Genomic DNA, 27749 nt, shown 5'->3' with positions numbered 1-27749 from the left:
AGGTGTTTATATGGGTGTAACACACAAAAAGAACAAGAGGTTTAAATGTGCATGTACAATTATGCAAATGCACATGTGGTTAATAGATGAAGGTGGCCTTCATGACTCAGTGAAGATGACAAGGCCAAAATGAAGTAATCTCTTGAAATTTTGGCATAACAGTCACGTTGGCGAGAGCACACAGAAATTCTTGCCCTTTTTCGGTCAAGAATTGGCTCCCATGATCATACACGATGCATGTAATTTTAAAACTGATAAAAAGAAACGTCTCGATTCAATTTCCTCCTAAAAACACACTCATTTGCTTGGTATAATGCTTTGATGGCCTGTTTATGTTTGCAGACATACTCACAGGCACACACATATGTATTGGGAGACTTGTGGAGACATTTCCATGAGACACAGTGTTTTTGTCTTTGCACAGACCTGAATGCACGCTCGGTTTTGTCACGGCCAGGTCATTTGGATGTGGATGAAAAGAACAGGCGGGATCACAGGAAAGAGAGAGGGGAGAGGAAAAAGTGGGCATGAGAGTTGAAAGAGATAAAAGCGAAGAGGAGGGGGGGGGGGGACGACAGGAGGAGATGATAATGATGATACATGGACAAAAAAGAGATGAGCTCCATAAAAATACACAACAGTATTCAGTAGTTATGGAAGAGGACTCACATAAATTTGGGGAACTCACACGAGACAGATTAAAAACAGAATGATCCAAACTGAAGCAGCAGAGGTAGAGATATTCTGACATTTAATGCATGGATCACCACTTTTATAATTAGTTTTTGCACAGATTAAACAGTACACACGATATCTATATCTAACGTGTTAGTAAGAGGTGCTGGTAGGTGGATTTTGTTAGCATTGGAAAGAAACAAACTAGCTGTTTATGCTGCTGGAAGTGTTTTCATATTTACTGTGGGGACACGTGAGTGACATCAATCTATTCATCTAATTCTTGTCAAGAAGGCAAATAAGTTGTTTCCCAAAATGCTGAACTTTTCCTTTAATATATTATTATTATACTGTGTTGTAAAATGGAAGAACTCAGGAAACCGGATTATTTTCTACTTCTTAGCAAAATATCATGCAATTTGCTGCAAAAATTTGCTGTAATTTTAAATGTAGCTGCATACGACACCCACCTAGAAGCCAAATTTATCATCGCAGACAACTCAGATGTTTAAAATAACACTTCACTTGCCCATGTTACAAAAAATGTAAAGCCCCTCTGAGACCAAAATTTCTTGCACAAGAAATGAGGTACCAAATAATAGTATTTCAGTTCTTATTAAACCTGTCATGTTTCCTCACCACAAAAAGTGAAAAAGCATCTCAATAGTCACATAAATCATTTAAGGAAGCAAAAGATGGACAGGGGAGAGGAGGGAGGAGCTTAAAGGAGAGCAGGAGAGGAGTCTGCTGCTAAACATTATCTGAAGTAGGACAGATATACAGACCCACCACGCACAGACACACGTACGACCTTGGTTTAGCAGCGTGACACGTGAAAAGAGGATATTTGCGTTCCCACGTTGGAATGCTCATTAGGATGTGGCTACAGCTGTGGGGTGTGTGTGTGTGTTTGTGTGTGTGTGCCAACAGCTGGTGCTGCGCACTATCACTTTGTTTGCTCAGTCAACATGGCTATAAAGCGCTGATAAATTCAGTTCAGAAGATCTGAAGGGAATAAAGCTCTTAATAAACATCTACTTCAACATCTGGGAGCTGATATCATCGCTGCTAAACTTTTTATATACCTGGTGGCAATGTAATGTTGACTGTAGAGTCGGCTGAATTTCTGTTTTCTACATTTTCATATCCCTTTTTGTTAATCACTATCTCTGGCAGATTACACAGCAGTAATTTAACATACTGGATATCTATTTTTTTCTGATATAAGAGAAAGTTATACCTTTTTATCTTTATTTTTTTCAAACAAATAATATTAAGAAAGAAATGGAGATACAACTAGTGATTATTTTCATTATGAATTAATCTAAGGTTTGTTTTCTCTTGTAATCGATCGATTGGTCGATAAAATGTCAGGAAATAGTGACAAAATGGCCATCACAAGTTCTCAGAGCTTGGATATCAGAGAAAACTGAATTTAACAAACAGAAAATATTAATATTTGAGAAGGTAAAACCGGTAAATGTTTGCCATTTTTGCTTTAGAAATTAAACTGATTACTCGATTACAAAAATTGTTGAGGATTATTTTTCTGTTGATCAACTAAATAACTGGACTTCTAATCATATTGGCTCTAGAAAGAAAATCTAGTTTCAAAAATCTAGAAATTGTGTAACAGTTATTGATTAATAAAGGAGACATGAAAAGGAGGAAATAAATAGTTTTGTAGTTCGAGTTAGCATGAACAGCGGTATGTTTTATAAACTCACTCAAAAGATACAGAACTTTTTTTTTTACAGAGTTTTCCACCCGTGATCCGTTATCACGGCAGCAAGTGAGCCGCATGCCGGCTCGTTAATGACGTACAAACCAACATCTGCATCTGCACTGTTGCTTTACCTGGTTCATGTCCGCAGGCTACCAAGTTTTTTACCAAGGGAAATGCCAGTGAACCATGCCTTTATTAGATGACCGACTATGACTAGAATGAAACGTCCATCCAGATGTTTCATTGTAGACATCGCCCAACCCTAACTTGTATGATTGCAACAATTTCTCAATAATTATGATGAGATGTATCAAAAAAACAAATAGCAGATATAATACCTCCTCCACAGTCAGAAACAACCAACAGTCTGGTCTTTAAGTACCTGAAACTGAGAGTGTTGGCACTGGATAAGAGTCCAGTCTTTTTTAGTATGTGTTAGTTAAACAATACAGACTTTCCAAAGTAATGGAGCCCATACACAAGCATTTACTCCCATATATATATATATATATATATGTGTGTCTGATAATCAAAAACCGATGCCTGTGCAAAATCGTCCAGTCTGGGTGAATAAAAGACTCTAGAAACTATTTCATAATGCATGGCATTGCTAGCAAACAGATGGTTAAAGATGTCTATAAATTGGACTTTCACCTCCGTGTTGACCTCCTACAACAAAATGTCCCTCCTCTTGTCTATCAATTTTCCCATATTTCCGATCTCCACTGTAAAGGCCTCCATATGGCTCCCATCATGTGGTAAGAAAATCCTTCACATACCTTCTATACATGGATTGTATCAAAGGAGAGGCAGAAGAGAAGCTGCTTTGCCCTGCTGGAACATGTCCAAATCAAACCACAGCTAAAACCTTGAGTTTGGTGGAGTGTGACAAAAGAAGGCAAAAGGGGGAGAAATGAAAGTACAAAACACTTTTTACAAGGGTTTTTGAAGACCAGAAGCAATGTTAATGTCAAAATTACAATTTAAAAATATTTTCATAGAATATTGAAAGTGCATTAAAAACAAAATGGGACTCTCCACCAAAATCAATTGAAATTCTTTCAGGTTTAGCAGCTTTGAGGCAACATACACACACACACACACACACACACACACACACACACACACACAACACTCACACACACACAGCTATTCGGTAAAGAGAGTATTAAACTTCTTGGGCTGAAGGAACTTAAACCATTTTAGAGACTAAACAATTAATCAAGAAAAATACTTGCAGATTATTTGATATTAATTGACAGCCATCAGTTCTGTTATGGGACCAGGCTTCAGTTATGTTTTGTAATGCTTTGAAAGTCACAGAAAAGAGAAAGCTCTTGAATGCCCCCCCTCCGTAGAAAAAAGGCATGTTAAATTAAGGTTTACACGTGAATGGCTGGTATCCAGTATTTGATAATAAGGTCAATAGTGGCTCATTACATTGGCAAAACAGTTTGTACACTGAACATAATTATAAACGCAACACTTTTGTTTTTGCCCTCATTCATCATGAGCTGAACTCAATGATCTAAGATCTTCTCTATGTACACAAAAGGCCTATTTCTCTCAAATACTGTTCACAAATCTGTCCAAATTTGTGTTAGTGAGCACTTCTCCTTTGTGGAGATAATCCATCCACCTCAGGTGTGGCATATCAAGATGCTGATCAGACAGCATGGGTATTGCATATATATAGGTGTACCTTAGGCTGGCCACAATAAAAGGCCACTCGAAAATGTGAAGTATAGTATATGTTCAACCCCTGTGTGTATACAATATATCTTGTATGTGCTGATTGTGTCTGTTTATATATACTGCCGTGTCCAAACAAAGGCGCGTGTGTGTGTGTGTGTGTGTGTGTGTTACCTGATTACGCAGTGGATGTTTGGATGGAAAGTTCTCAGTTGTTCTAACATGATCTATCCCTGGGAAATGGGCAGACATGTTCGTCCTGGCACAAGAAGGAGAGCTTGTTAGTGTCAGCCTGTCTACTCCAATGTTTTCCTCAAACACACTCACACTCTGTTGTGCTCTCTCTCCGATATCAGCTTTTTGACTCTTAACCCAGAAACAACCCTGCTGTACCTCTTTTAGCTCTCATTTCTGTACCGATTAAATAAGCACTCAACTCTTTCTCTCCCTAATTATCTCTACCATCTTTTCACCCACTCTTGTCCAACTTCTTGCCTGCCTAAACCTTGTGTTGGCCATCTCCTTTGTCTCTCTCATGTCTCACTGACCTAGAAAAAACTGTGGTTTTGGCTTTTAATGAAAGCCCTTCGTTACCTATCATCATTGCTTTCGTAGGACAAAAACCCCCACAATGATTATTGCCGATGTTCCACTTCCTCAGCTCTACACGTAGCTCCAGACTGTAGCTAAGTTTCGGCTTAGTGTCTCACAAAATAACACTGCCTTATTAGAAGCTTGACATGTGCAATCGCAGGTCATCCATGAATCAATGAATCAACCACTGATCACAGATTTGGCTTTGCCTGCAGCTGCTGAATGGAAAACCTTAATAAGAAAGGCTCTGGGAAAAGAGGTGAAATCATGAATCTGTCAGGAGGGCGGTCAAAGCGTCCCTAAGGCTGGGACTTCTAAATAATGTTATCATTTTCAGTAGAAGTTTTGTCTGTTAAAAGTTGGATGCGAGTATGGCTGAGAAAGCAGATGTTGGCTTGATTGCTCAATTACAGCACCCTAACAGCTCACCCATAGCTCTGAAAGTTGGATGAACAAATCATTAAATTGATCATGTTTAGATCTGCATCAGGGACAAGTAATTGTTTTGAAAAAGTCAATGCTTTTGATCTAAATCAAATACACGGAGACTTTCCAGAGGCAGCAAAGAAATGCTAACATGCTGTACTTGTACTTGGACAAAAGACAGACGTGCAATTCCAGAAATAGCTACTAGGATGTCTTGGCCTCTTGTAGTAGGAGATACAAATCTTGCATGAATGTTATGAAAACACGTGTCCAATCTAGTATTGTGATTCTCAGCTAGCTCAAAAAGATCTCAGGCCTTGCTGCTTCCAAAATATTATGAACAGGAAGGGAAAGTCGAGAAACATCTAGACTGTGACTGACAGAGATTTTTATAGCTTGAAAAGGCTATTTTTGGACTGTAGTCACAAAGGTTTATATTTAATTTCTGTCCATTCCCTGATTTAGTGTTCCCCCTCATATTTCTGCAGGAACATAAATACAAAAAAATCTCATAAAATTCCTTGACATGCTAGAGACTAATTGTATTTAGGCACAGCGGTGCTTTGAGCTAAACGCTAAGGTCAGCATGGTAACTTGATCACAATGACAATGCTAACATGCTGACGTGTAGCAGGTATAATGTTTACTATCTTAGTCTAACATGTTAACGTGCTAGCATTTGCTAACTGGCACTAAACACAGTACAGCTGAGGCTTATGGGAGTTTGGGAGCATTAGAGGACGTTTGGTAATAAACCAAAGTATTGCACAAAGTTATTACAATGCATCCTGAGGGGACGTCTGTACAACATTTAATGGCAACTGACAAATCTTGGCTTTGTTCTGGAAGATCTGAGAGCATATTTCCTCATAAAGTCAAATCACAACCAAGACCTTCTCATGTGGCGGAAGAAGTTTAGTTGTCATTAAGAACTGGAATAAGGACACCATCCTGCTTTAGATTCTCGGTGAGGTGAAGGCATTTGGAAGCAACATAATAATTGTAATAAATAATAAAAAGAATCCCATCAGTTTAGATCGCAAACAGATTCTTTGGCCTTTAAGAGTTGGCACGTGTGTGAGCTGGCAGCGAAGGCCGCATTCAACACTTCTCATGAGATGTTCAAGATGTTTCCCAACACGCTGCACAAATGCACAGTGATGGCCTTATTTGAAAGGCGTAATTTGAGCATGTCATCAAATAGCAGCCACTGAGAAGGCTTGTGGCAGGGTCCTGCTGGTGTGGCTTTGAATTGCATTTCATGCAGTCCATCTGGTTTTACCTAATATGGCTGGATTGATCCAAGTCATGACTCAAATGAGACGCTCAATGTAAATAAAATGTTTAATTCTGGAGAAAACTTGTGGGATGCATCCTATTGAGATTTTCCTGTCATCAAGAAATGATAAATGCTATACAAACTGCACACTTATTCACCATTATTTATTGTTTCTAGTCGCTTATCAGGATTTAAAGCTCATTTCTTAGTAAGCAATCTGAACCTAATCATTATTTCAAGGATTTGTAGCCTCGGGATCATTCTCAGCGGTAGAGACAGCTCATGATAACCTTTGACCTTCTCGTCAAGCACAGGAAATAAAGCAAAAGTCTTTCACGTGTGGTCATCTTGACCATCACCTGCAGTGCTGGCACGTCTAATAAATATTTAAACTGTTTATTACAGTGGAGAGTTTAACCTTGGTGGGGGTGTTTTCAAGTGAAAAGGCTTTACTTTAATAAAAAGGCTGGTTCACACATCTACAATTATCCTCAAAGCAAGTTAATAAAAAAAAAAACAGAACTCACAATTGGACAACCGCTGATGATAGAAATCCTTTTACAGTTGCATAAGCAGTCCTCTCTAATTATATCATAGGAGAGACGATACATTTTCATTGTTCATTTAACATCTTACCTATAATTAAGTGAGTCATGTATGAAGAATGCGGCTAAAGGAGTGAAGTGTTTTTAAGCGGATGAATCACAGGTAACTCAGGAAACCTCTACTACTGAGTTTTATGTATACAATGTGCATGCACATACATAAGACAGCATAAATTCCTTGCATATTAAGTGTTTTGTGTAGAGGAAGTATGTTATTTTGTGGAAATAGCTGCAGAGCAAATAATGGGCTTTGTTTTGGTACAGTGGCTATAAATAAAACTACACATAAAATGAGCTAAAGTCATGATTAACGACATTTATTTCAGGCAAAACTATAAGACATTTATATCTAATATTAGATATATTCTCCCCAGTTAGATCACATAGCTCTCATATTTGCTTGCTGTTGTGCTTTGTATGAGGAAGTGTAGAGAGCGCATTCCCAGAAATCGACAGTTTACCATCAGCAACTTATCTCCCAGAACAGTAGCTACACAGGCAGGCACATGCACGTATGCATTATGACACACAGGGGTGATATCATTGCACCTACACTTCAGCAATTTCAGCTTGCAAATTATTTCTTTCTTCACAATTTAAAGAAGTAGGTATTCATTTACATAAAAAAGGTCATACAGCTCATTTTAAAAAATATCTTTTGCACTGGATAGCGTTGGCCTCTTCTGGTTCAGCCCTTTTTCTATTTTCTAACAATATCTTTGAAAATAATCCTAACCTTTGTCTTTAAAAATAACCTTTTCAGCCATTCAAAGAGCCCACTTTCCATGTTTTTTCCATTCTTGTGGGGACGTCTGGACCCCACCAGAGAAAACAGCTACATTTTGCACCAGTACAATAACACTTGTGAAGGCCTCACTTGAGTCATACTTGCTCACCACCTCCACACGCAAAAACACATTCACAGACACACTTGCCCACCCATGCTGGACCTGCCCACCCACAGGCTCCTAGAGGACCCCACAGCAGCTTGCTGACCTAAACTTTGCCTCATTTATCAACGTCATTGTGTATTCTTCGGTGAGGCATTGGCCTTTACTTCAGCCTTACTTTGTTTACATTTTTTTCACTTTAATTTTCCCAAATGCAGTCTATACTACAATCACCCAGTAGTGGAAAATATAATCTTGAATTTAGGCGTAATTGCATGAAGCAGACTTGCTCATTGGATGAAGCTAAAACCAGTTGTCTGGAGGTTGCTTGAGGTAAAAGTATACACCAGGCCTGCAAATGATGTCCAGCCGTTCGCCTAATTTAGATTGGTTGTCATGTAGCAACCATTATTATGCTCATTTTCTATTGCTAGTTGTGTCCGAATTTTGGGGCTGGCATAGCAGTCCACATGTCTAGACAGATTACATCAATGATCACGTGCCGACGGGTCAAACGGACCAAGAAAGCTTTCTTTTGTCTGAAATTGTTTGGAGGGTTGCCAAGGATTAATCTCATTCTCATCACTTTTTAGAGTCTTGAAATGTAATGTGACTACTTAATATTTACCAGGTATCTGTGTTCAAGTCACCAATCATTGGTAAATATTTCACATGGACAGTTGTTCTTGATCTTGGCTTGACTGTAAGGCATTACAGATAAGTAGAAGTCATACTGATATATTGATATGTAAGTTACAAATCACATTTTAGAAGATTATCAGCTGGCATTGAAATTTTGGAGCCATTTGAAGGCATTTTCCTGGTGCAGTTTGACCATTTTATTATGACACTTTCAGAGCCTGCACTGTTCAGAAGAACCAACCTCTGATCACAGCTCATTTCTCATCCTTTAAAATCCTTCTCTGTCTCTAACTCAGTCTGCCTCGAGCGTTTCGGTGGATATGCGTGAACAGGTAACTGAGACAAACTGGAAAGTCCTGACCTGCTCTTTTCTTTACGTTTCTCTTCCCCATTCTAAGCCAGATGAGACGAGAACCAGAAACTTAAACCTTGGAAAGGGAGCAAAAGTTTATAGTGACTCTTAATTTCTCAATGCCCCTAACTTAGATAACACGGCTCACACTCCCATGAACAACTCCCAATAAACTCTGAGATACCCACAGAGAGTCTGTGCCTTTATCAAAACTAATCTTAACTGCTCTTTTTACCCAACAGTAACATTCTCGATTGTTTTAAGGAACAAGGAAGTTAAAAAGAGAAAGAAATCACCGGAATATCAGCAGGCAGGTCCACCCCGCTTTTGTACGTCTTTAAACTTTATTTAAACTGGATGGAATCCAAAACAACAAAATTGACAAAGAGAGGTCATAGTTCCACACGCACAGGCAGGGAGTGGTATTCTGCTGTCTCGCTGTGGGGTTGTGTGCACTATCACGAACACTGGCACATGTGCAAACATCACTTACCAGCATCACTTACAGCATTCCTCATCCCACAGGAAAGCTAACACACAAACACACACTGCACAGGACACAAAGCAAGGCAGCAGACGATCTTGTGGACAGAATGCAAGGACCATATGTAAAGTGTTCATGTCCATTTTGCTGTATAAGAATCATGACCTGAAGCTCATAATCTGATACTTCCTGGTGTGTATAGAATCTGGTTTGTTTGCTATGATTTAAAGCTCCAAAGGGGGCTTTGAGCAGGGAGTTAGGAAGACTTCAGTAGCCAGATATCATAGCATGTCAAATTGTGAACGCTTCAGACTTAAATGTAGTCTTGTTAGTGGATGATGGGATAGTTTTAGTTGAAATATGTGGGATGTGTTTTCTTTTCCTTGCTCCCGTTTGTCTGTATCCGTGCATGGAAAGTACCTGACCAAAATGTGTGTACCTGACACCAACATTAATGTGGTCAAACAGGTCAAATCTATGGCACCTCACAGTGTCAACAGATTGCTTTCCTTTATGTTATAATGTTTAATATCGGCTGATAAGATTTGTGTATGTTTCTCTGAACATGCAGGGATGCTGTCTTTAGCTTTTTCATGTTCATACAGCTACTTAGATACACAGATAAAAGTGTAATTTAATTTGTTTTACAGTAAATCTGTTCCTGTGTAGTTCTATTTTCAGGGAATATGTAATATCTGTCTTTCTTTTCTGCACCCTTTTCCGAACAACAACGAGGTAAAACAACTCATCCAACAAGGGCTTTACCTCTAGCTACAGCCACAACTACTGCTTACATGTGCAGCGATAAAATGTTGATTGTTTAAATGCAGAGAGATATATGGAGTCTTTTGTCCCTTTTACTGTATATTCTGTACTGTGCGCTGTGCACATCAGGCTCTGTTATATTCTTAAGGTATATATATATCTGCATGTACTTTGTCACAGAGACAAATTATTTTTCTTTGATTGTGTGGTGATTAAAAATCACGGTTTTTCAAGAAAGACCAGTCTGCTCATTTTAAAATTGACTTTAAAGCTACAATCAGAGCAGCAATTTGAAGGTTGTGTGTAATCCATCAGCTAAATACACACTCATTAATGTCTAACGAGCAGAAACCAGAGTTCAAAGAGACAGTGTTTAGAGTGAGGCTATTGTGAGAGAGAAAGGAAGTCCTGAATATGTGAGTTTCTGGAAACAGTGTGATTGAAATGCATGTAGAGCAGAAATGTAAGCAGAAATCCATTCCTTGTTCATAACGCAGGTTATTTCACTGCACTCTGGAAGCGAGGGTCAACTAAATGCCTAAAATGAGGTGTGAAATAGTGATACTGCCCTACCATCGCACATGACTCTGCATCTTGTTATTTTGATTGTTTCAGGGGTTTTTTCAACTCATCACAACACTGTTTTTGTATTAAATAAGTATTGTCTTGACCTCGACAAAGGCAACTCATCTCTACAAATGAAAAAAGGGCACCTGCGTCTGTTATCAGGAGACATTTACAAAGACCAAACATACATTCCCAGATGACTGGCGTTTCAAGGAAAGACAAGTGAGCCATTGAGAAGGAGGAAAGAGGAGGTAGAGTTCGGAAGTTGAGGATCAGTTTTGGTGGTTTCTAATCACCTTCAGGCCAGGGCCAGGACTTCCTCATATTTCATGATGAACAGCGATTTGAGGATACATTGTCAAACCCCGTTTATTCACAATGTCACTGTTTTTATACATCTGTGTGTGTATTATCGAGAGCAGTAGACTAAGCCTACATTTAAATTTAAGTACCATGTCACAAGCAATCAACAGAGAGGAGTATAAAGACGTATACCTACAGCACACACCAGTATAAGTTAGGTAGATGTTTCATTTGACATGTTTACTTAAAATGTCTCTGTCTTAGTCTACAGTTTGGTTCCTTTACTGAAGCAAACTGATGCTGGCATGTGAGGCAAGGCCAGCACGCATGTGGTTGCATGAACCCGTGTTAAAAAAGTGGTTTCTGTTCCTGAACCCTCTAATGATTGTGTCTTTGGCTCCAATTTTCAAAATACTTCCCTGAAATCTGTTCTGTATGTGTGTGTGGCTCTTTTCACTGCAGACAAAAACTTGGCATGCACTGTGAAGTGAGGTAGAACAGTTTATCCACTGGCCTTTATTCTGTACTCGTAAAATACCTTTGTGTAGGGTTGGCAAAGACTCTGCCCGATCACTCTTTAACGTGATGGATAGCTGAGAAAGATGTTTGTCATTAAACAAATAGCAGCAGTGAATCAGACAGCTTTAACAAATAAATCAATGTCTACCCCATCCTGGCTGCCTGCCAGATACGCTGGAGCCCTGAAGGGACGATAAACCAGGAAAGACGCACACAAACAGGCTGCACACCAACCTGCAGACACACATATGCATTTCCAGTACATACCATAACAAATCATGGACATAAAACCATAAACACACTTAAAAGCATGTACAAAAACGTGTTTTCAAATAAAAACTTAAATAGACACGTTCTCACCCTTGCACACACACCACACACTAAATTACCAGACGCTTGTATATTCATGCAAGTCACCAGGTTTAGGTGAAAAAAAAAACAACTATACGGAGTGTAGTTTTTAACGATGACCTTGGGCCAGTTTTCACAAAGAGAGTCAGAGTGCAGATTAAGAGAGCCAGACGGACTTGCCAAAGTGTCATCATAACAGTCAAATACTTGTTGTTTAAGTACAAGGATAATAAATCAACAGCACACCCACCTCATAACAAATGTACCAGTGTTTATGACTATATAAGATAAATCAGTTCAGCATGCGTTATACTCCAGGCCTCATTACAGCCAACAACATAACTGCTAATCACAACACTGCAGCAATAAAAGGCTGAGGAAACATACAGTATGTTGCTATTTTTAAAGTAGGGACAGCAAGTATTTTCATTTTGCATGGTTTGGGGCTTCACAAGAGCTAGCCTAATAAACTGAACTGTCTTTTAATTTAACTGCATTCATTCACTCTGACATTGTGTTCATGTTAGCTGATTACCGTTTGGATGGGCCTTGGTCAACTTTCAGACGACTCACAAACTCCCAGAGCGAATACTTGAAAAGTTAATGCTTGTCACAACTATCAAAGAAATATGCCAAATGAGTTATTATTTACGTGAGTCGACTGACAACAATCTGTATAACTCGCTAGACTTCATGGATGTAGCTAGGTCGCTAGCTAGCTATGTGTCAAGATGCCCATTATTTATCTAACCCACACACCCCTGAATGGCCCTCTGTTTCTCCTATTAACACAACACCAGACCTATTTTATTCACTTAACAAATCACAGACTTGGACACTGAGCAAGTGAATCTGTAGTGGTGTCGATATGGGTCAAAATTGGAGTGAATCCTTAGTTCAAGTGTCCACGGTCCACCACCACAGGTGCTATGGTGTAACATGAGAGCATACATTAGTTAGTCAAGACATTAAAACTTTTTTCTAGTGGTATTATCCTTCTTGGGCGGTGGTGCAGTGGTTAACACTGTCGCGAACAAAGTCGTGGGTTCAAACCCCAGTTGCCCTGGTCTTTCTGTGTGGGGTTTGTATGTTCTCACCATGCCTGCGTGGGTTCTGCTCCGGCTTTCTCCGACCATCCAAAGACATGCAGGCTAGGTTAATTGGTGTCTCTAAAATTGTCCTTAGGTGTGAATGTGAGTGTTTGTCTATGTGTGGACTGCGAGGGACTGGCGACCTGTCCAGTGTGTACCCCGCCTTTCGCCCAATGTCAGCTGGGATTGGCTCCAGCCCCCCACAACCCTGTTCACAGGATAAGCGGCTGATGATGGATGATCCTTGTTATCTTTACATTTTTGTTACTGTACTGTAGCAGACACATCACTAATCAACTTGATAATACTTTCTCACGATACACAGCCAGTTCCATTTAACACCTGCTAGAGCGCTTTCCACCTTCACAGGGCTGTGAGTTACACGGCAGGGTGTAACTCATCATGATGAAGCTGCCTCCGCTGTGCTGTACACTCCGCATGTTTTATTTCACATCTGAACGTGTGTATCCCCCTGCCTATGTGTTTGGGTAAAGGTCTCAGCTGTTATTTCACCCCGCTCTCTGTCTTGTCTGCTCAATCACAAAGCAGAGAAAGTATACTGAAATACAGCCAACTCCTTCCCCCTCTTTCCCTCAGTGTTTGCTGTTCATCCCCCAACACACACATACGCACTCTTGGCGCTCAGACCTCTGGCCTGCTGGATTTGAGTTACGTGGCCACCTTCTCCTCTTCCTAATCCCTTCAAATGAGAGTTTTGGACTGCCAAGAAACTCCCAGCACAGCACACACACACACACACACACACACACACACACACACACACACACGCATACACAATATTGTAGCCGAGTTTCCAAGTGGACCTCTGAGATATTCTTTTCAGGGTTTGGTGTCCAGCGAGAGCCAAACAGACACTCACACACACACACACGCAGTCAATCTATTGCACATACACACTGAGGATGCAGGCCACAGACACACGTAACACATATGAGCATGCACACACGCACACATATACACTCACACAGGGAGGGAACAGTGAAGCATTGTTCATTGCTTCCTGAGAGAGTCGGCATCGCGATCACAGGAGCTCTGTCAGCCTGGACCCTTCCTCTCTGAGCCCGGTCATCCAATTCAACATGGAGAGCCATGGGAGACCACATGTCCTCTAGCTAAGGGATAAGGGATAAAAAGCTCATACATCACTCAAACATACGTGCATATGTGTGTGATTTCCAAAAGCAGACCAGCAGGGACTATCCCAGTTTAGCTCTCGTATCTGGAGAACAGTAGTTTGCTATAAATTATTAAAATTGAGGTTCAAAGCCCTAAAATAACATCCTGACAGTTTGAAGAACCTTTTCAAATCTTTTGCTCGTTTGGCTTCAGCAGCTCTGCAGCTCCATCACAAAACAACTTGGCAAGAAAAACAGATTTGTTGGATTTAAATGTTGTGTCAGTCCAATGTAGAAGTGATACCAAAAAATGAGGAATAGGAACATGATTTTATAAATACCCCATTTTATCATTTAATAAAATGGCCCAATCAATTCAAATCAAATGTTAAGATAAGATAATGTGTTCCTTTATTTATCCCCCATACGGGAAATTCAAATTCCCACAGCAGCATAGGGTAATGTAGTGCAAAGTAAGAAGAAGAAATTTAGTGATCATCAGGATAAAATATATAAAATATACACATTAATGCTGTTGGGTACTGTGGTGTTGTGGAGGATGTACTGGGTGCTGTAGTTCAACAATGTAATTGAACAACAAAAAAACTGCCTGAAATCAAACAGCATCAAAGAATAAGAAAAACATAACTAAGAATCTTTGAAGGTGTGAGAACTTTTGAATACTTAATGAATTGAACAAATTTCAGTCTGCAGGCTGATTGGAGGTCATATTACATAACCAAGGCACAGATAATTGTGTTTTCTTTAGTCCCAATCTTTTGGGAGTTATTAAGCAGTATCACTTTTTTATACAAACACTTGCTGACGCTTCTCCTCTGTAATCACTGATGTAATCCTCAATATTATATCGACATGGCTAAGTGTCCCTTTTGTCTTGAATGTCTTCTTGAGATTGTTTATTTAATTAAATAAAAACTTTAGATAACCTTATCTAACCTTAGCTAGCTGGTCTAGCTAATATTTTGGTTTTGCTAGTTAGCAAGTGACCATTTAACAAAACAAACAAAGTTTGTAGTTAGCCAACTAACAAGCTGATATAAGAAATCTTTACCAAAGAATAAATCAGGATAGGTTGTCTGTTCTGACAACAGACAAACTAAACAAAGTCAAGGTCATTCAAATAAGGACGTCCTCTCTTTAGCACAGCCGAATGTAGCAGGATGCTTTTGTCTTTAAATAGATATAGATATGGTAGTATACGTTTTTGAAGGGTCGTGTGGATGTAAATGGAAATCAACCCATTTTGTTGATCAGGAATGAGGACAGTGAATAAATAGAAATGAAACCAAATAATTTAAAAATGTTAAAAATACTATGTGTGAAATCCTTGTTGAGGGGGTGTTGGAACCAAATATCGGTGACTGTCCACGTAAAATCCTATTTACAGACTCTTTCAACCATCTGAGCCAATATCATACTTAGGCATTCAGCCTAAGTTAACAACACAACAGAGAGTTACATCAGATCGTGTGTGTTGCTGAATGTTTTTCGCATGTGTTAGCCTGCGTTTGGCTGCATAACGGGCCCAAAGGACTCGTTGCTTAAGAGCCAAGGGAAGGACAAGTCATCATTGTCAACGCACTGAGAAAATACGCTGCTCAGGGGACAAGTTACAGGGACGAGAATTTAAGAGCTGCTATGCCCTTTGTGAAGAGTAGAGTATGTTGTTTTAAAGAAAAACAGCACAACTGCAGAGTAGAGTTTGGCATACGAAGATTACGATTCCTCTTAAGACATTAAGTCTTTATGACTAAGTCTTTGTCAGAAGTAATTTCTATGAAAACGCAAAGGAGACATGAGGTTTTACAATTCTAACAGCCGAGGCCGACCTCCTGTGACCTTATTGATTTGTTAAAGCTGAGTCATCTGGGTGTAACTAATGGGGCCGGTTTTGCAAATTATCGGGATGTGGCTAAGTGCAGTCAGAACTTGGCAAAGAGAAACTGCTGTCAAAGGAGCACTCAGGAGAAGCGAGAGAAGGAGGGTCTTCTTCTAACTGTTCATGTTTTAAACCTCTGGAGCAGTTCCAGCTGCATGCTCCCAGGGCATGACAATGATGTAGTGGTCTCCCATCTCCGGAGGCTTACATGTCTCTACTGGTTTACGGAATCTCTCACATTTTTATTGCTTTCCAACAGTTTTACTAAACCAAAAACACAATGAGTACCGGAAATAACTGATAAAATCACATATAAAGATCTAATTTAAGTTCAATGGCCTCAGAAGGAGGGAGAGATATTGTTATGATGCCAGTCAGTGACAGTAACAGTCATGTGAGAGGAATGAAAGATGACCAACTGCACAGCAAAGCGAGTCGACAGAGCTGTAGGATGTGGCTTACGGGCTTTTAGTAGGCCCAGAAAGTTGAAAATTTAAGATCCTTCAGAGAGACCAAACCAGCTTGGCTCCATCGTGCTGCTGATTTGCAGCTACAGCTGGACACCAGACTGTTTGAGAGCCATTACATTAAAATTATTGCTTTTAAATGAGGGTAAATCAAACTTACTGAGTGCTTTAAGTCTGTAGGTAGTATTTTCAGTGTGATAAAAATCTTACTGAGTTGTTTAACCATGAAAGCCTTTTTTTTTTTGTGCCACGCTGGCGGTGGCTCTAGGTATGGCAATGTCTGTCGATCCAATACTTTAGTCTAAACTGAAGCATCTTAACCATCGGATGGATTTCTATTCAATGTGGTACACATGTCTAGAGGGTGAATCCTTATCACTTGTGATCCCCTTTCCATCTAGTGCCACCAATAGGTTAATATTTGTAGTTTTAAGCAAAATGTCTGTTGGATGGGTTGCTATTGAAATTTCGTACCAGCATTAATTTCTCTCATCTGGATGAATTCCACTAACTTTGGTGATTTGTCATATAAACCCATCAAATGGCCATTTATTACATTTGTCCAATATTTTGGTTTATACGGCAGTTTGTGTTTATACTAATTAGCAAATGCTAGCATGCTAAAGTAAGATTGGAAGCATCACACCTGCTGATGTTAGTATTTAGCTCAGAGCCATTTGCGCAATTGTAGACTCTTAGTCTTGAACCTGCTAATTCACAACCTTCAAACACACTCTGGGTGATTAAAACAAATGATGTAAATTGTCTTATTTGAATGTTATTTGAATTTATTGTCACTGGCCGGAAAATTTGCACTGCAAAACAATTTAAGAGTAAAACTTAACATGCAACAAATGGACTCAACAACAATGGCTGAAATAAGAAAAGGAAAGATGGTTTACTGACTTTATTTCGCATGAAATTAAATTATGTCTCACTTCTTTGTGCAGCTTAAACCCGGAGAAAAGAAAGTATATATATATATACGTGATGCTAATGTAACTCTGCATAGTTTAGTTTAGCCTCTGGCCTCGTCTCCATGTAGTAATGGAGCAGAAAGTTTTCTCTTAATCTTGTTTTTTGCTCAGCGCAGTGATGTGGATGGGATTTATCTCCTCACTAACATAGATGAGACACTCCCTACCGCCCCTGTCAAAACTTAATGGACCCACATGCACACACACACACACATGTACATGTTTTGTAAAGTCTAACCTTTTATTCTCACACACAAAAGACACTCCTCAATAACAATTAATCCTTCAACCAGAACCACCAAAGCAGGGAGTGTGTTTTGACAGAGGAGCAAGGAAGAAACGAAAGCCTAGTTTCACTCCATTTGTTGGGGTGAGCGAGCTCAGATCCACTCATGCTTGTGTGAACCTCCCCAACACTTCTGCCAGTTGTAGCTGTCATCACACACCCTTCGTCTCTGCCCAGACTCCACTGTCAGCAGTTTTTGTTAGGATGTGTCCTGATTGTATGCAGATGATATATAACAACCTACTGTGCTTCCTTTTCTCTTGTCGCAACACTGAAAGACAATGGGAGTTTTTAAGCTGCTTGGCAGGGGTGGAAAGTGTATTAATGCAAATACTACATGTATGCTACTTTATACTTTTACTCCACTACATTTCAGAGGGAGATTTTGAACTTTTTATTCTACCGCATTAACACTGACTAGTTTTATTTGAGATTAAACTGTGCGTCAAACACAAGATTAGTTTATACATGATGATGCATTATCAGCTTCATCTCCATCACGAACATTATAATATAACACAATGAAAGGCTAACATGCTTTTACTTGACCTTTACTTTCACTGGAGGGTTTTTTAATTTTGTTGAACTGCTACTACAATACCCCTGGTCCTTGGGGAACAAATAGCAGCTCAGAATATTCTGCTTCAAAATGAGGCTATAATAGGGAAGATTTTTCCATCCACTCTAAAAATAAAGCTTTAGATTTATAATGTTTGCCAAAACTAAATTATGATCCCAGGTGCAGAAATGTCTCTGCCAACAGGAAGAAATAAATCAAAACTTCAGAAGCAAATCCAGAAGAAAGCTGCACTTTCTAATATTAAATCTTTTGTCTTTCTCATTCCTTTTGTAAGAAAAGATCAAACACAGTTCTGTGTAGTTTACTGACATGTTACATCCTTTCTAGATGTTTAGAGCAAGTTAGGAAAGCATTCTCCTCAGCTTTAAGCCCTTTATATATTTGACCTTATTTGACATTACAAGCCTCCCAAAATTGACCTAAATCTAGATAGAAGCTTGTAACCAGATTGTGCATCAAGAGGAACATGTGCATCTAATTAGACTCATTATGATTCGTCCCCCAAATAGACATGTGAAGCCATTAAAAACATGAGTCATCCTTTTCAGGACAGGGCAACATGCAGAGACTATTGGGATGTGGCCCCACTCTTTTACAAAGAAACGTAGCTTTTCTCGTAAGTAACCGTCCTTCCCGCTTGTTTTGAACTCATTTACACACACACACACACACATAAAGGCAGTGACACACTGTTATCTTCACCAGGAACAGGATAATCCGCTCATGCATAAACATGGCCAGTATCTGTGAGAACAAAGAGGGACAACAAAGAAACAAGTAACAAGAAAGAAAGAAAAGGCAAAAGGAAGGCAGAAACCAAAGAGAAAGAGAGAGACTAAGGAAAGGGTTTCATTAGAAAACGGGGTTCAAGCAGAAAGAAATTAATAAAATTAAAGAACAGGGTTGAAGGAGTGCAGCTTTGTAATCTTTCTCTCCTCATCAGGGCTTGTTATAGAGTCATTAGCAGAGCTTTCAGACCGTGACGCTTACAACCTCCCTGAAGGGTACACACACACACACACACACACACTTATACACATATAACTCTGCAGCCTTGGAGCTACCAGAGCCTCTCTCTACATTTCGGTTCCCAAAGATGTCTTATTCGACCCATGCTGCCCAAAATTACATGAAAACATGTCGAATTTCAGATGGAAGTCACTGGGGAAAAAACTCAAACCTCAAAGGAATTGCTGATTTAATTGTCTCTTATTAGATGTCTCGATATGGATGTACTACTGGATGTATGTATGTGTGGCTCAGTTCGGTTCACTCCAGGAGAAACTCTTCAGTAAGCCCCTACATGCATGCAGAGTTGTTACATAAGGAGTTGAGTTTCAGCTGCCTGTTCCAGCGGCACATGTGCCAAAACATTTAGGTTACATTTGGTCTCAGAGTTGTTTCATTCCCAGTTTCAGAATGGTCATATAAAGTCTATGATGTGTTTAGGTTATTAGATTATTTCATTTTTTATTAATTTTATTTAATTACGTTACTGTGATTGTCCATGTGGGCCACAGTAATGATGCAATGTAAATTTCCTACAAAATTTAAATTGATCTGAATATTCTGTACGTGGGAGCACCAGCAGTTTTTGAGATTCAGTCAGTTTATATGGATCAGTTCACAGGCTGCATTGTAGGTTTCAGAGTACTTTTACTGTATATATTATTTTTCTGTCAGTGCAAGATTTGAGATTTGATAGTGTTGCTGTAACACTATAAATGTCCTGCTGAGATATGTTCAATTAAATAACTTACGTTTTTAACCCTTTATGTACATACCCCTGGTGATCCTGATGTGTGTTTGTTCTTTAGGTGCGAAGCCAGGGTGTCACAGAGGAGCTGAAGTGTCTGAGTTTACTGAACGCTCTGGATAAGGACCAGGACATCCCCGACCAGCTGGCCCAGCTCTTCGGAGAGCCCTGCATCAAACTGGCCGAAGGCATCAAAGCATACATCTCCAAGGTAAGAAAAATAAATTTAAAAACCAAGATTATTGCCATTCAGAATATATACAGTACAGGGTTTCATGTTTTTACTTCTGTATTTGTTATGGAGGAAGACACTCTAGTTTATCACTACTGATTTATGATAAAACCACCTAAAACATTATAGTTTTGTAGAAAAAAATGGCTTTTAATGGTAAATAACCTCTATGGTACTGGAACATTGGTATAGCTTTCTCCAGGAAATAATTTCCCAGTGGTTGACATTATTTAGGGAAGAAACTCTCTCTCTCACACACACACACACACACACACATAAAAGACATGTTCTTTAGCCACTAATAATCCACAACCAATCAGAATGGAGAACTGATCCGTCAATAGGAGGCTATATCATAAGAAAAACAGTGGCGAAATGAACAATGCCATAAAAATGATGAATGAAAATATCTGTGTACATTATAACAAGGAAGGCAGTCAATTAAATTGTTGAATTTTGAATTGTTGCTTCGTTTATACCACACTTACATTCTGAATTATCTACTTTATCAACAATGTTGATAAAATCCAGACTATAATTTTTAACCCGTAAATTTTATATTTTGGATATTAACCCTAAATGAGCATGTATGCTGCAGCTGCTCAGTTACAGTGAGCTGAGAAACATCTGTGGGGACTGATGCTGAACTGAGACTAATTGGGCGTATTTGTCATTGTAATAAAGAACCCTTCAGCTGCGAGGGAGTAACACTCAAATACATGTGTATGCAGAGCACATGTGTGTTGAATTAAACAAACTGAAGTCCTAATGTGACACCAGCAGAATATTTACCTCAGACACAGTACAGTATGTCCAACAAAAGGCTGAATTTATTGAGTGATGAGATTCAGGTCCCAGAAGAGGTGAAATGAACTCATCAAATGTGTGGCTGTTATGAGAGAGTCTAAGATTTTTGACTGTTTCAAGGAATTCATTGATGGCTTATTAAAAACCGCAGATTGTTTGTAATAATAATACTATATAATATGGTAATAATATAGTAATATTGTGGCAACTTTGTGGCTCTGTTTCAACGGCTCAATCGTCTAATTTCAAGCCGTGAACTTAAGTGTACCCTTGAAAAGTAAACGCATTAGATTAGATTAATCATATGAATGTAAACTGCAATATATGATGGATTAAGTGAAAGAGAACCATTTTTAGTGAGACACCTAATTTTTCTCTGTTTGTACATGACGGTGTTGCTGCTGAGGCTGCATCTCTGCTGGCTCAACCTTTACAGTTAACTGTCTAAGTAACAGTGACTCACTTAAAAACACCCAACATTAGCTTAGAGATTAATTAAAGTGCTTATGGATCTGTGGAATAGCCTGACCTTTGACCGCGCTGCCTGAGAGAGAGTATGTGCAAGTACAAACCTGACTTTCTCAACCCGGCCGTCAACAATGTATCACAAAGCCAGTTGATAAGAACTAGGGCACATTTGGAGCCTTACTTTTTCTATCATTTTCAACACAGTGTCAGACCTATGAGCATAAACACCACTGAGCCTGTTTACTTTGATATGAGTCTGTACTTGAGAGAGTTTTGTGCCCCCAGGTGTTTTTTAGGTACAAGTTAGCACATACACAGACTTGCAAATAGACTTCTGGCTGTTTGCACGCTGTTGTATGCCAAGTGTTTGGATTGAACCTGCTCGATTTTATCTGTAAAATTGATCCTTGATGAACTTGCCAGACCTCAGTTAAATAGAGTTAAAAAAAATGTGGGCGTCTACTAACTGGATGGATAAACTCAAGTGTTTCCATTAAGTAAATGTGTCTTTGAGCAAGTCCTGTGTGTATCAAACATGTATCAACACCTTAAGGCCCCATCCACACTACTCCATTTTAGTTTAAAAACGGAGAATTAAAACGAATACGATCTCCATCCACACCAGCATTTTAGCTGCGTATCAGAGTTTATTTCCGTCTACATTAAAACGACTGAAAACGCACATCTAGTGGCCGTACACTGGGCATGCGCGTGCCGGTGTAAACATTAAGCAGATGGTCTATTCCGTAGTTACAGAAGATTTGGCAAAAGAACAAAGAAATACAGACGAAGAATCACACCAGATATTTTTTTTTGAATGGATCAATAACGAGTTGGGACTGTTACTGAATGTAACACGGTGCGGCAGCGGAACAGACTGGGAGTCGTCGCAAAGTAAACGGCGACATGCACAGGACAAGTGTAGGCAGATGTTATTTGCATGGAAGAAAATATTTTAATAAAAATACTATGTCAATAATTATATCAGTAGCATTGTGTTTCTGCTTTGCATGACTTATAAGACCCAATCAGAGAGCCGAGCACGAGCGTCTGTGTCATCGTTTCTAAAGTCCTCTGTTTTTGCCCGTCTTCACTAAAACGCCCTCCAGAGTTTCAAAACAAAAAACGGGGTCGGCAGCGTTTTCAAACTTCTCCATTTTAGGTCTTCGTTTTCGCTATTTCACTCTGTTGCAAACGTAGCAAAAGGTCTCCGTTTTCAATTTGAAAACGCAGTAGTGTGGATGGGGCCTAAGTACCTTAATTGCACATTTCACCTCACACAGTATCTTTGCCTCATGTCTCTCCCTTAATTGTAGGCAAATTTAGCTAAACTGTGAGTAGCTGTGGCTCAGATAGCAATAAATGGCAGTGTTGGTGGTTCTGATCCCTGGCTCTTTCTGTCCCCTTGTCAAAGTGACCTCGAGCAAGACACTGAACCCCGCTTCCTGATTGTGCATATGCATGTAAGCCAATTTGGACAAAGTTATGTGCTGAATGTAATGTCTTTGTTCTAAAACACTACAGCCTCAGGGCACCTCTCCATCTGTTTTCAACTGAGTTCTGGTTTATATACACCTGGTATTACTTGGCAGCGATAAGTGGGATCTGATCAGACAAGTGATGATTTCACAGCCTTTGTTTTGTACGAATACGTGTATTTATATCCCATATGGCATGTAAAAGATTTTTACACAAGAAAGAACACAAAAAATACCCACTGTTATCATTACCGCTTGTGGTCTAAACTTGGGAGTCACGTAGCAAAAGAAATGCTCACAGATACACACATACACAATTAAACACAAGTCACATTACTATGACCCATACACTCCTGCATTAAGAAAACAGACTGTGACACACATTAAGGCCAGATGGCCCTTAGTGCATATGTTGAATCAGCATGAAAGTACTAATGACTCGGGGAAGCTGTGGTTTGAGAATGCCCTGTTGGTCTCAAACACACAAAACACAGTCATTCATAAGCCCACTGAGTCGCTCCGTTGATAGAAGTAATCTTCTTGCAGACATAGCCAAGAGGACTTTTCCCACTTTAGACTGAATGTCTGGATGCTTACCGCAGCACATCTTCAGCCCCCATCATTTCCTACTGCCCCCACAAAAGCACACAAACCCCAAACCACCACCTCTCTTTGTTTGAGGCTTTCTTTTTCTTTAAATCTATCTCTCTTTCTGGCTCAGTCTTCCCTCTCAATCTGGTTCTTTTACCTCTCACCTCTCCACCCCTCCCTCCCTCTCCGCTCTACTTGTATGATACAATCAGAGAGCCCTACATGGCTCCCTCCATGCCCCCCTTGTCCTCAGTGGACGGGAACAGGAATGTCTAGTTTTTCTCTAGTGTAAATGGCGACACACATCCAAACAAATTTACATCCCATTATTCTTTTCCAAATATTCACACAGGCAGACACACGTAGTATCGAGCTAATTCAGATCCTCATCATTGTGGCTCACAACGTCAGCATTTTGGGTGTTCCAACTTCTGCTTGAAAAAGAGCAGAGAAAAAGACTAACTACCCATGAGCAAGAGATTTTAAACCCTATCTGCTCCAGTGGAGCGTCTTGGTGGCACTTTTAGTGATTCCTCCTAGCTGATTTTGGAAAACAACACTGTGTTGTGTTCTTCGTCAAACTTGTGTCACAGGATTAAGTTGTTGAGTCGAAAAAGCCAAAATGGTGGTTAGATCGAGCTGGCAGACCAAGAAGGCGCCGTTTCTTTCCTTATAAAATGCTCCAGTGAAAGTACTGGAGATCCAGATTTTATACTGTGGCAACAATCTATATAGTTTTTCACATTTTACACGGATGAATGCTGAGGCTAGGTAGCAATTATCCAATTTGAAATAAACCAGTTTCTTTATATTAAACTGGACTATGTAGAAATCAGGACCTTTATTAACCACCTTTTTAGGACACACAGTACTCAGCATTTTTTTTTCCTTTTGTTTCCATTTACCAGACACATACTGAGGTGAAAAAGTAATGCTTTCTCAACTTTTTCATAAATGTCCAAATTAAAGGGGGGGAAAGCCTAACATGAATCACCTCATCTCACGCCTGTATTTTTAAGACAACAGAAACAGAAAGTCCTAATGTAACTCATAAAAGGCAACTAATAGGTTGGAGAGGAAGAATATATGTCTTAATTAAAGCTGGCAACTGATGTAGCCACTGATAAGCTGGCTGCCGGTGGTACATTACTGGCTATGGGAGCTTTTTCCGTATTACTCTCTGAGGCAGTTTTCCTTGCTAAATGATTGAATAACTCACAGGGTCTGGTTCACTGGATTGGATACTGACTTGGCTTTTAACTGGCATTCCTTGGCTGGTTCCTTGGTTGGCATTTGACCATTGAAGGAAAGGGAATGATCCTGTTGCTACAACACCACCAGTTTGCTCTCATTGTCTTTCTGGCACTTTTTCTGGACCAACAGGTCACAGGTTTGAATCCCAAGATCTGTCGGAAAAAAAGGAAAAGTTTGACAGTTTGGGGAATATGCTGCTTTGTTGCCGAGAGGAAAACTTAATGTATGTAATGTATGTTAACATTAATGTATGCTAATACATGGGAGGCATAAACTGGGGCTTACCATCTCCTTGGACAGGTTTGTGCAGCGGTGTTCATGAGAGAGAGAGAAAGAGGGAACGAGCAAGGATTTTGCACAAATATATGCTCCTCAATCAAAGATTTTAAATAGGCCTAGTAAAAAAAATTGAAAATCAATAAGTGGCGGTCAGTGTTGATAATTATCCAAATTATAGGCTAATTATGGGAAACGCTGCTTTAACTACCACCCCCCTTCACCTCCAAACAAAGCTGTCTCTCCCGACATTTTAAGTAATAGGCCTATCATAGTCATAACAGCAGCAAGGTGTATGGTTTTTACAAAGCATATAGCCTAGGCCTAATGCTTCTTAACACCAGCGGCTGAAGTAAAAAATAAAGCAAGTAAATCCTGACTTTTAAACAGCTGTTTCTGCACATGTAGCCTGTTCATAATAGCAGTATTCAGTAGTGACAAAATGCTACGTTAAAGCCACTCTCTCCCGACGAGTCCAAGCATCTGTGACAGCAGCTGCCAAAGTTTCTTTCTGTAAGTTTCACGTTGCTGTGCTGCTTAAGCAGATTAATAAATCAGATGTAGTTGTAATTGTTCGCGGTTGAAAGCTTTTTGCTGGTCACACAGAGTTTACACTAGATGGCAATGTTCTTTGCATCTTAGACTGTGACACAATAATGGCAGTGGACATAAACAACAAAGTCTGGTGCCACTGCGCTGTCGCACAGTCGTGGATTTACGTCAAGGATGGTGGGTTCAGTAACGAGTAACGCAGCATTACTTGTATTAGTAACTAGTAATAATATTACTGTTTTAGAAAAGTAATTAGTTACACTACTTAGTCACTGGGAAAAGTAATATTATTAGAGTAACGCGTTACTAGTTACTACCCAACACTGTATAAGAGTGGCATCGATCTGCTCATCAAACGTTTGGCAAGAAAGGAAATAAACATGTTTCCTCAAATGTCAAGCTATTACTTGAACCCTCCGTGGTGGTTGTACTGGCGTACTGAGCGGGTCCCAGGTGTAAATGTGTAGCAGAGGGTCACTGGGATAACAGAAGCAACATTCCTGAGGACAAATGTAGTCTGACCGAAGCCACAAAGGCGTGTTGCTGCAGCTTGATGGTGTCTGTAAGGCGTCCCAGCTGTTGCAGCTAACAGGTGCTGGGATAAAGCTCTGATCACGGCTGTACTGCAAATCACCTACTTAAAACCATTTGATCCAGTGCTCTTTTGCAACAAGTTGAAATATGACTGAGACTGAAAGCACTTGGATGGAAATGCTAAGCCCTTAGTGCCGGTAGGATCATGAAACCTCATCCATTCAAGAAGCATGAAGTCTGGTTCGCAATGGATGTATAACTGGTTTTGGATTAAAATACCCAGTATCTGACAAATCCAAAGGTCAAAAAAAAGGTTTACTACCCAACAAGTTCAAAACAGATGCTTGGATTCGGTTCACTGATAGACTTAAACTTTGTGGTTTGGATACACGGCGAGTATGACTGGAGTATTAGGAATGAGGCAGACAGAAAAGAACGGAAAAGTAAAACTTCCAACTGTATTTTTAATGGGATCAGTGAGTGATGATGTGACAAATGTGTGTGCAAGAGGATGAGGGATGAAGAAAATTATGACGAGGATGGTGATTCATATGGAGACCAGAGTGATGGGAGTCCGCTGAAAGACGTCGAGGTCAGAGGTCGGGCCGAACAAAGCCAAGCTGGTGTTAAAGAAGGGAGGAGTAATGGAAACAGTGCATGAAAGACAGAAAAAAAAGGAGGCAGGAAGGGAAGAAGGAAAGAAGCTGTTAACAAACCCAGCTGCAGAGGAGCAAATGAAAAAGAAAGAGATGATAGAGCTGGAGGCAAAGAAGATGAACTGATGAGAAACTGGAATCAAGAGTGAGTAAGCTAGTGATAAAGAAAGCAAAAAAATAAATATATATATATATATATATCACAGTGAGGTTTTGATTATACAACAGATGGAGGAAAAAGAAGAGAAAGAAAAATATCATACTGGCTGAGTTAAAACTCAGCGGGTCCAAGTAATGTTTGTTTAATGCCCAAATAATAATAGTTCAAATTAAATTAACAGGACCACACTGGCGGTTTCGCATATTTTCCAAACCATCATCTACTAGCATGTTTATGACACACATGGACACACGCTGCGCGAGGTGTCCCCTCATTTGCACCCACACATTGTCGTGTCACTGACTCAAAGTGAGACAAACAAAGCTACGAGGACGAGGAAAGCGCTGGAAAAAAAGGGTAATGGGATCGGAGAGAAGAGGAAAAACAGCACAGAGGGATTTAGGGTGGCATGCGTGTAACCAAGCTCAGGTATTCAAGTCTAAGCCCCGCTGGAGACCGGAGTAACTTCACTCTTCTACTCTGCTGGTCTCAGTTTAAGACAGCAATGAAACACCTGCACCTGCTGAGCCAAACTGCCAGTGCATCAGCTCTCAGCTTCCAGTTGCAGTGAGGGACAATGCTCAGGAGACAGGATTAACACATCCACGGCAGGAATTCATATAATCGGTCGCTCAGATATCCTCTCCAGGGCCTCAGCTGTGGTGTGTCTTTACCCTC

General features: G+C 39.8%; 1 protein-coding gene across 1 annotated transcript in view; it reads left to right on the top strand.

Moving 5' to 3' along the window:
* tnfsf10l (TNF superfamily member 10, like) overlaps positions 1–27749 on the top strand; it is a 53716-nt gene that overhangs the window by 6310 nt on the left and 19657 nt on the right. Inside the window, exon 2 of the mRNA XM_046063993.1 lies at positions 20125–20326. Within this exon, the coding sequence (XP_045919949.1) occupies positions 20125–20326 (202 nt within the window). The remainder of the gene's footprint in view (positions 1–20124; positions 20327–27749) is intronic.

The sequence above is a fragment of the Micropterus dolomieu genome, linkage group LG12 (assembly GCF_021292245.1).
Source record: "Micropterus dolomieu isolate WLL.071019.BEF.003 ecotype Adirondacks linkage group LG12, ASM2129224v1, whole genome shotgun sequence".
Lineage (NCBI taxonomy): Eukaryota > Metazoa > Chordata > Actinopteri > Centrarchiformes > Centrarchidae > Micropterus > Micropterus dolomieu.
Note: the sequence above shows the minus strand (reverse complement) of the source record. Positions and strands in the feature narration are given on the sequence as shown.